The sequence below is a fragment of the Equus przewalskii genome, chromosome X (genome assembly GCF_037783145.1).
Source record: "Equus przewalskii isolate Varuska chromosome X, EquPr2, whole genome shotgun sequence".
NCBI classification, from domain to species: Eukaryota; Metazoa; Chordata; class Mammalia; order Perissodactyla; family Equidae; genus Equus; species Equus przewalskii.
The window spans coordinates 56423238-56432950 of record NC_091863.1 but is presented as its reverse complement, the minus strand read 5'-3'; the positions used below and the strand labels follow the sequence as shown (position 1 = coordinate 56432950).

Sequence of the window (9713 nt, the reverse complement as noted above, 5' to 3'; positions counted from 1 at the left end):
TCATAGGAGAGGCATGTGTTTATATGTAGTAGATAGCTCCAAATGGTTTTCCAAAGTTTTTATATCAACTTACACTCCTAGTAGCAATATCTGAGAGTCCCAGTTTCTCTACTTCCTTGCCAAAGTTTGGAATTCTTAGTCTTTTTAATTTTAATCATTGTCAATTCTTTTTATATAGTAATCATTTATTTGTTTTGCACATATATGTGTTTATTATGCATATTTCACCTATTTTTGCTTAGTGCTCATTTTACTTGCAATATTGTTTATGTTTTTGTTTGTTGGTTTGCTTTTTAAACATTTTCTATTATGGTGAAATATACATAACATAAAATTTACCATTTTAACCATTTTTAGGTGTGCAGTTCAGTGGCATTAAGTACATTCACATTATTGTGCAATCAACATCCAAAATGTTTTCATATTTCCAGACTGAAACTCTCTACTCATTAAACAAAAACTTCCTTTCCCATCTGCCCCAGATCCTGGCAACCACCATTCTACCTTCTGTCTCCATGAATTTGACTACTCTAGGTACCTCATATAATTGGAATCATACAATATTTGTCTTTTTGTGTTTGGATTATTTCACTTAGCATAATGTCTTCAAGGTTCATCCATGTTGTAGTATGTGTCAGAATTTCGTTCCTTTCTAAAGCTGATTCATATTCCATTGTGTGTGTGTGTATATACATATATATATATATATATGTATATACACACTACATTTTGTTTATCCATTTCTCTGTCAATGAACATTTGGATTGTTTCCACCTTTTGGCCATTGGGAAAAATGCTGCTATGAATATGGGTGGAAAAGTGTCTGTTTCAGACCCTACTTTCAATTCATTTGGTTATATACCCAGAAGTAGAATTACTGGATCATATGGTAATTCTATGTCTACTTTTTTGAGTCTCCACCACACTGCTTTCCACAGCAGCTGCACCATTTTACATTCCTCAGCAATGCACAAATGTTCTAATTTATCTACATCCTTGCCAACACTTTTTTCTATTTTTATTCTTTTAATAATAGCTAACCTAATAGGTGTGAAATGGTACCTCACTGTGATTTTGATTCTCATTGCCTGTTGATTTGTAGGAGTCCTTAATATATTCTGAATATTAATCCTCTATCAGATGTATGATTTGCAAATATTTTCCCCCATTATGTGGGTTGCCTTTTAGCTAACTCTGTTGATAGTATCCTTTGATGCAAAAATGTTTCTAATTTGAAGAAGTCTGACTTCTCTATTTTTTTATTTTGTTTCCTATGTTTTTGGTGTCACATATTTTTATTTTACATAATGAAACACATCATTCTCTTTGTGGTTTCTGTGACTGCCTATACAACCATGAGTGACTCTTCAATCTTAAAATTAGATGAACATACTTTGTCCTTTAATAATTTAGCTTAACTACATAATATATTTAAATAACAATGGATTTTGTTTTAAAATTACATTTACAGAAACTAAGGACATTGGAATATGTTAATGAGAGGGAAAAGTTTATAAAAGAGTGTCTTCTGCTTTTACTTTGAAAAACCTTCAGCTTAAACACAACACATCTGCAAACAAGTCAGAAAGAAAACGACCAAAATGTTCACATTGGTTCTCTCAGAGTTGTGAGACTACTAGTGATTTCTGTTAAACTCTAAAAATTTCCTCATTTTCCACATTTTTTTAAATGAGTATATATTGTATTTACTATCAGATAAGTAGAAGAAATGTTGCAACTACAGAACCAGAAAAAAAAAACTTGTAATGCAGGGACTTATAACGATGAAACTACCAGATTGATACAAGAGCCTGAAAATTGAATTCTGTAAATACTGTAATGGTATACATGTAACACACAGAGATAAAATGAGTAAAAAGAAAAATTTACCTATATACTGAAAGAATCGGTAAAAAAATACAATGTGTAACCAGTGTTTATCTCTGTGATAGTAACACAATATAAATTATTGTTCAAATCTGGAAAATCATAGACAATTAAAATTTGAAAAATTGTTCAATTAATAAATGATCAGCATTGGAAATACAAACAAAATAAACATCACCAATGATTTCTGCCTAGAGGAAATTTTATAATGACTGCATAGTATTCCATCTTATGAATACTCTATCATACATTTAATCATATCTTTTAATGCTGAGATTTAAATTATTTTTAATAACTCATAAGTGTCAAGCAAATGTTATGAATTTTTTAAAGAAATATTTCTTTACATTTGAGCATTTCTTTTTAAAATTCCCAATGACTTTAAAGACAGCATCAAGAAAGAAGAAGTGTCAATATTAGGACTAGGTTACTGATAAGCCAGATAACTGGTTTATTGTCTTGTGTGTTCACTTGTCATACAGTTGGATACAGCACTTTGGCTCTTTATCACAGCTCCTCTTTCACTCTATCCCCCATCTAACCTCCTTTCACCACCCCACTCCCCACCCCAGGAAATGCTATGAGGATTTTCCAATCTAAAATTACTGCTCACTTATCATGTAGCTTGTGGAAAACACAGAAAAACAGAATATATAATATTTAAATCACTGGCAGTTACACCACTCTGAGACCAGCATTGCTAATTTTTTAGTGTTTTGCCTTCTAGCCTCTCTTTATAAGTTCCTCCACCAACCACCTCTCCCCTTCCCAGAACTCAGACTAAAATGGATGGGACAGACTTAGGATGGATAGATGCCTTGTCCTCTCTTAGCTCTTTTGGAATTATAAAAGTATAATACCAGTTTAAAATTTAAAAAATAAACTAATAAAATCAGGATTTCTACAAAACTCGGGGGTGGGGGGAGGTGGAGGACCAATGGGAGGCGGATGAACCAGCCATATTAGATAACCTGGGAAGGTGAGCAGAATTGGAAACTTTAGATCTAATAATTTATTGGCTCAGAGTTTGTCAATCACTACAGTCCAACAAATAAGATTAGAGCTGAGTTGTGGAGGAGGGAGGGAGTGACGCAGCAATCTATTTGCACCACGAAAATCTAGTCAAGAAGGCTGCGTAATCATATTGCGGCACGGTTTTCTGTGGCAGCAGCTGCTTGCGGCGTAGGTCTGTCCACGGCGGCTCTCTGCAGTCTCTAGCTCTTTACTGCAGGACCAGTTACGGCGACTATCCCCGCCCTCTGCACCCCAACACAGGCCACCGCTGCCTCAGTCTGGTTCTCACAGTCTCAGCGCTGCCTTTATACCGGCATCAGTCTCCACTGTTGCTCCCGCAGTTCGACCGTTACCATTCCTTCCACCTCTGCCCCAGCCACCGCCGCTTCTGATATTCCGGTGAGTCTTTCCCCGCGGAAGTCAGGTCTCCTGATCTTGGCGGTAGCCACCTTAGGTGTGTACGGTCTTTTGAAAAATGGCCGAGTCAGCCGACTACAAGGAACTGTTAGAATCCAGTCAAGAAGAGGCTGGTAATAAGGTAATGATGGAGGGACCCAGGGAACAGCCAGAGCGCGGTGAAGAAGCCGCCGCTGGGCCTGGGGAAGAAGGGGAAAGAGGTGAAGATGCTGCTGCTGGGTCCGGGGAAGGCGGGGAAAAAGGTGAAGATACTGATGAAGACTCAGACCCAGACCGTCCAAAAGGACTTACCGGTTATCTTTTAGATACTGACTTTGTTGAAAGTCTACCTGTGAAAGTTAAGTACCGTGTGTTAGCCCTCAAAAAGCTTCAGACTAGAGTGGCCAATCTAGAATCCAAATTCCTAAGGGAATTTCATGACATTGAAAGAAAGTTTGCTGAACTGTATCAACCCTTATTGGAAAAAAGACGTCAGATTATCAATGCAATCTATGAACCTACAAAAGAGGAATGTGCATATAAATCAGACTCTGAGGATTATGATGAGGAAGAGATGTATGATGAGGAAGAGATGTATGGTAATGAGGAAAGTCTTGTACATGAGTACATGGATGAGGGTGATGGTTATGAGGAAGATTATTATGATTATGATGTTGAGGAGGAGGAGGATGACGAAGACGATGACGATGATGATGATGATGACATCGAGGCTACCGGAGAAGAGAATAAAGAAGAGGATCCTAAAGGAATTCCTGATTTTTGGCTGACTGTCTTAAAAAACGTTGACACACTCACTCCTTTGATTAAGAAATATGATGAGCCTATTCTGAAGCTCCTGACAGATATTAAAGTGAAGCTTTCAGATCCTGGTGAGCCTCTCAGTTTCACTCTAGAATTTCACTTCAAGCCCAATGAATATTTCAAAAATGAGCTGTTGACAAAGACCTATGTGCTGAAGTCACGGCTAGCATTTTATGATCCCCATCCCTATAGAGGAACCGCAATTGAGTATTGCACAGGCTGTGAGATAGACTGGAATGAGGGAAAGAACGTCACTTTGAAAACCATCAAGAAGAAGCAGAAACACCGGATCTGGGGAACAATCCGAACTGTGACTGAAGATTTTCCCAAGGATTCATTCTTCAATTTCTTTACTCCTCACGGAATCAGCTCAAATGGAAAGGATGGAAATGATGATTTTTTACTTGGTCACAATTTACGTACTTACATAATCCCAAGATCAGTATTATTTTTCTCAGGTGATGCACTGGAATCTCAGCAGGAGGGAGTAGTTAGGGAAGTTAATGATGCAATTTATGACAAAATTATTTACGATAATTGGATGGCTGCAATTGAGGAGGTTAAAGCCTGTTGCAAAAATCTTGAGACAATAGTAGAAGACATTGATCGCTAAAGCAGAGTGTACTTGGCTGTGAACTTAATTGGTCTAGATCTAGTTATTCAAGATACAAGAAGTTAATTACAGTCTTGTGTTCTGAATTTTTCTTGTAGTGTCAGTTAAAACATATTTCTCAATACTGATTCATTTGACCTTGCATTTTAGTAACAGAATGCTTTTGGGAAGTATAGACTGTGGTAAATGATTTAAGACGTTAACATAGTGTTGTGTAGTTTAATCCTTCTGAAGTCCTTTTGTTATGTAGCTATTAATCTGTGGCTGTAAATATTATCAGAACTGGTAAATGATATCAATATTTATTTAGAAAGAAAATCTTGGCTAACCAACCCAAGGTTTTTTGCTGCTGTTGTTCGCTTCTTGTATTTGTGTTTTCTTAGTCCTTTAGCTGGTGAGTTTAATTTCATTTGTGCCCGCTTCATTTTGCAATAAACATGCAGTGGAGTTTAAAACTTCAATGCCTAAGAAGAAGCCTGCACATGTTTAAGAATTTCAGGCAAAACTACGTTTATTGTTAATAACAGCTTGTTCATAGGCTCTTGTATTTTATGTGACCATGATAAATACTGAAACGTAGTCGTATTGAGGTTATTGTTTATCAGTGAAGTGTTAATCACAGTATTTTCAAAAGATTGCCGCATATTGTTTGTGTAATTGTGTAAACTGTAATACAGTGTATGATTTCTCTTTTCCTATAGTACATTTAATCATTCATTGAAAGTTATCACTTTACCATTTACGAAAGTATTTTTCTTCTTCTTTCACTGCAAAATAAAATGAATAAAAATTTTGGTGGTTCAGGTTTTAAAACTGATCTTTTTTTGTGATTATAAGAGTAATAAGTTCATTGGAGGACATATGGAAAATACTAAAAAAATACATTAATTAAAACCAAAATCCGTATACCCACTCCTCAAGGATAAGCACTATTAATGTTTTGATTTATTTTCTACTATTCTTTTTCTATGTGTTTATATATGCATGCAAGTTTACTAACACTATACTTAGCTGTAGAAAGAAAGTGTATCTTTTTTTATTGTTTAGAATTTATCTATTCTTAATCCTGAGTCCACCTCCACCCCCAGGGTTACAGAAAAACAAAAATCTTAATGTGAATCAGTCCACTAAACTCACTGCTATTTAATAATTTAAACACTGTGTAAATACAGGTTTCTGTGTCTTAGTCTATATTTCAGATTTCCCTGCTTTTCCACAATGTCACCTGGATGTATAGGGGCTTTTACTGCTTTATGACATGATGGGGGCGCACTGGCTGGGGACAACGGGATGTGGTTGGTCAGAGAGCTGACTTTATCCTGGAGCTGACTTTGCCTTCCTCACATGTGAGAATCCAAAGGTTTAGCTTCCCCCTTTGGCAGACTCTGTGAATGTCACATCTATCCCTCTGGGACAGCAGGGAACTTCTTAATCTCTTACATGCCATGAGAGAGCTGAGAGTGGCTAGGAAGTGCTAACTCTGTCTCGTTATTGCTGCCTAGCCACTCTTCCATGCCAGGTGGTTGTGATGTGATCCCACAGAATTATAAAATGAAAGTGGAACAAAAGCTCCGCTACTCGTGACCTATTCTTCCACTATTGAACATACCTCCTCCTTCGGATTTTGGCTCAGAGAGGTAAGTTTATAACACTGCTTGCTTTTCTTGCCTTTGTCTCATCTCTCTGCAGTCAAGTGGGGAGGGAAGCATGGGCTTTTTCTCTCCTCTCCCTGTTTGGACAGGACCTTCCTTTAATATCATACCTTTCTACCAGGGACAATGGTAGATGCTGACTTGCCTTTCTCTAGGGTTGCAATAGTTGGCAGCGTATAGGGAAACAAAGACAACTTACTATTTAGGGGAACCAAATCAGGAAATAACTTCCAATGTATACTTAGTAAATGGAGACTTTTTCACACCTTTCATCACCGTTCATCTTAACCTATATTAAATTGCTGATCCCCCCCCAAACTCCTCCCCCACACACAAAGATTGGGCCCCTTTTAATTGTGGTTACTATTACTGAACATTAAAATGTTAGAAATGTGGGTGTGTCTTTCCTGATATTTCATGGAGGAGGATCAGGCATCTTGAAGTTCCTCCAGTCCTCTTTCTCTTGCTTCCATAAGATGGAGCAGTAAAGCTGTTCCTGGGCTTTCTATAAGAGCAGGCCATGCCTTTTTGCTGTATCTCACATGTCAGTGGCCTCCAGCCAAAAACCACCCATATTTGAACAAGTTGGATTTATTCATTATTGCTGTGAGGGAGAACATGCGTCATGGGGAACTGTTGTATTTTATCAGTAAGTGGGTGTTATAAAACATTGCAGGATTTGGGCTTTAGTTGCGGGATTTGGTGGAGGGTCTAAGGAGGTAGGGGGTTACTCTATATCATTGGGACAATTTTATGATTGGTAGCTCACATCTTATCTATAGGGAGAAGAGACTAGAATAAAGTTAAGGCTGTAATTGGTAAAGAGGTAGTAGCCACTTATTTTAGCTAGAATGGCAGGGGTGTTTGGTATATTTTGCTTGGCATAGTGGCCTTGTTTTTGTCTGTGCTTGGGCAAAATTAAGTCACCTTGCTCTGTCTCATTATATTGTGGGTCCCAGAGTAACCTTGTCAGAGGTTGGTATTCTGTGAGACGGTTTATGTCCAAGATGAGAATAATGTGGCCTAGCTGTGAGTACCAGGCTAGCTTCCTGATGTCAGAGACTGCTTTTTATATTTCCTTCTCTTTCACCACTTCTTGGGGATGCAATTTGAAGCTGTCATCTCTCCCGTTGCTTACAGTAGGATGGAGGTTCATTTGACTTGGGTTTAGAATAGTGCAAAGGACCTTTTAGGTCTTGAGAGTAGGCCATCACCTTCAGCCCACACACCAGAGAGGTCTTTACTAAGGTTTAGGGCCCAAGTGTGACTAAAAATAGAGTTTTACCTTAATTCTTTTTGTAATTTTTCTTAAAAAATATATCATTCATAACGGTCTTGCGGAGGTCGTTGAAGTGGCTGTTGGGCCTTGTTAGAATTTTGGTATTTCTAGGGCATATACTGAAATATGTAAATACAATAAAATTTCATTTTGGAGTACATTATAGCATAAATCTTTAAAGCCAGGCTGCTTGGATTCAAATCTCAATCCTGTAACTTATTAGTTGGGTGACCTTGTGCAAGTTACTTTCTGTGCCTTGGTTTTCATATCTGTAAAAATATGGTAATAATTGTGCATCTACCTCATAGAGTATTATGAGGATTGAATTGGTTTATATAAACTGCTTAGAAATATGCATGGCACATAATAAGTGCTATATACGTATATCTATCTTTATTATTTTTATTATCAAGTTTGTATCTGTAAAATACTCAAAACTGGTATACAATAAGGGTGCAGTAAATTCTTATTAAATTATTAATAATTGTCCCCTAATTTATTTCTAATTTACTAAAAGTGAAAGCACATATTTTGAATTTTAATGACAGAATTTCCAAGATTTCTGCAAGTATTAAGAAGGGCTAAGTGGCAAGTTTAGCGGCAGTAGTTAAGTTACTGACAAGCCTGGTTATGAAGAGGAAAATATAGTGACTATGGTGTTACTTCCTCATTGCTGAATACATTCATTAGCCTTGTAGCTGTGTACATGAAGCTCAACACTCATCCCAGGCCGTTGGCTTACTGATCAATAAATGCATCATTAAATAAAATATTTGGAAAACAGAGAAAAATAAAATTCAAAAAATAAAAATCGCATGAAATTATGTATCATCCGTAGGCATGTAACAGATTTGATTTTTCAGTTACCACACAGATATGTGCAACATGTAGCTGATTATTTTAAAGCAGAGACTCTTTTAAAAAGAAATAAAAAGAATAACTTTACATGGGACATTTCTGAAATGTATTTCTCTGAATTCTTTGCTAAATAATACAATTTTTTAAACTAAAAGAGAAAAGAATGTCCCAAATTAAACAGCCTCTGTCTGTTTTTTTAAACCACACTAAGATCCATTTGTTGATCTATTCTCAGGGTGATTTAAGACAATAAAAACTTTACAGGTCATGCATCCGGAGAGTAACCACTACCCCCTATTCCACATACGCACACACCTCCACACTCCTACTGGCTCTCTGAGTGAATGTGTATGTGTGTGCACATGAGCTCACACGTGGGATGGGGGGTGACGTGGGATGGGAGTGCCAGCGGGGCACTCATCATAAAGGACTCCAGCCCTTGTAAAACTTTCTCTCCCACGATGTACATGAGCTTACCTTGTGGCAGGAGTGAGAAGGGAGACAGGGTTCAATCGTCATGGAGGCACCCTAGTGTAAATCTCCTCCTTGGCCATTGTGCATGCGGGCATGCCTAGGTTGTGTGTGAGCGCTGGTCAAAAGAAATGGGTGAATCGTCTTTCAGGCTCTGGTGCCTTATGAAACTATATTCTATGTGTAACGGTACACAAGGCCTGTAAGAAGGAAGGCAATTCTGGCTGAGGCCTACAGGGGTCACGTTCCATAAGTGGCTTTGAAGGAGGCTGGGAGTAGAGGTGCAGTCACCCATGTTGAAATCAAGGTCAGCTTGTCTGCCTGCTAAAGTGAAGGTACCCAGAGAGAAGGCAAGGATAAGTGGCAGCATAGAAGTAGGGTCCTGGCCTGGTTAGTGTTTGGTCTGATAGACACCTAGGGGAAAGAAAAACTTAGGTGGATGGTGAGAGGCTAGTCCCGGAAGTGACAATGTGGGAGATTCTAGATGAGTTCAGCTTTGGGTGACTCAAGTTTCAAATACTTGCAGAATAGATGTCCTTTTGGTTGATGAATTACAATGGCACCTTGAACCAGAGGCAGATTTGGAAGCAAAGTATATATAAATACAGGTATGTACATGTATAAAAGAAGTGGTGTACATAGAAGGTGTATTACTTGTTCTGACACCTACTGAGCACTTTCATGTCAATACTAGTGGAGGTGTATTTGGAAGAAGAAATCA

The 9713-nt window shown here is 37.8% G+C and overlaps 1 protein-coding gene across 1 annotated transcript; it reads left to right on the top strand.

Moving 5' to 3' along the window:
* Nucleotides 1–2963: 2963 nt before the first annotated feature.
* Nucleotides 2964–5647, top strand: NAP1L2 (nucleosome assembly protein 1 like 2). Its single transcript, XM_008509760.2, has one exon. The coding sequence runs from the start codon at nt 3377–3379 to the stop codon at nt 4730–4732; it is 1356 nt and encodes a 451-aa protein (XP_008507982.1). The 5' UTR covers nt 2964–3376; the 3' UTR covers nt 4733–5647.
* Nucleotides 5648–9713: the final 4066 nt, after the last annotated feature.

Bases quoted from the DNA above. Each gene is read 5' to 3' on its own strand.
- NAP1L2 (XM_008509760.2), top strand. From the start codon at position 3,377: ATGGCCGAGTCAGCCGACTACAAGGAACTGTTAGAATCCAGTCAAGAA.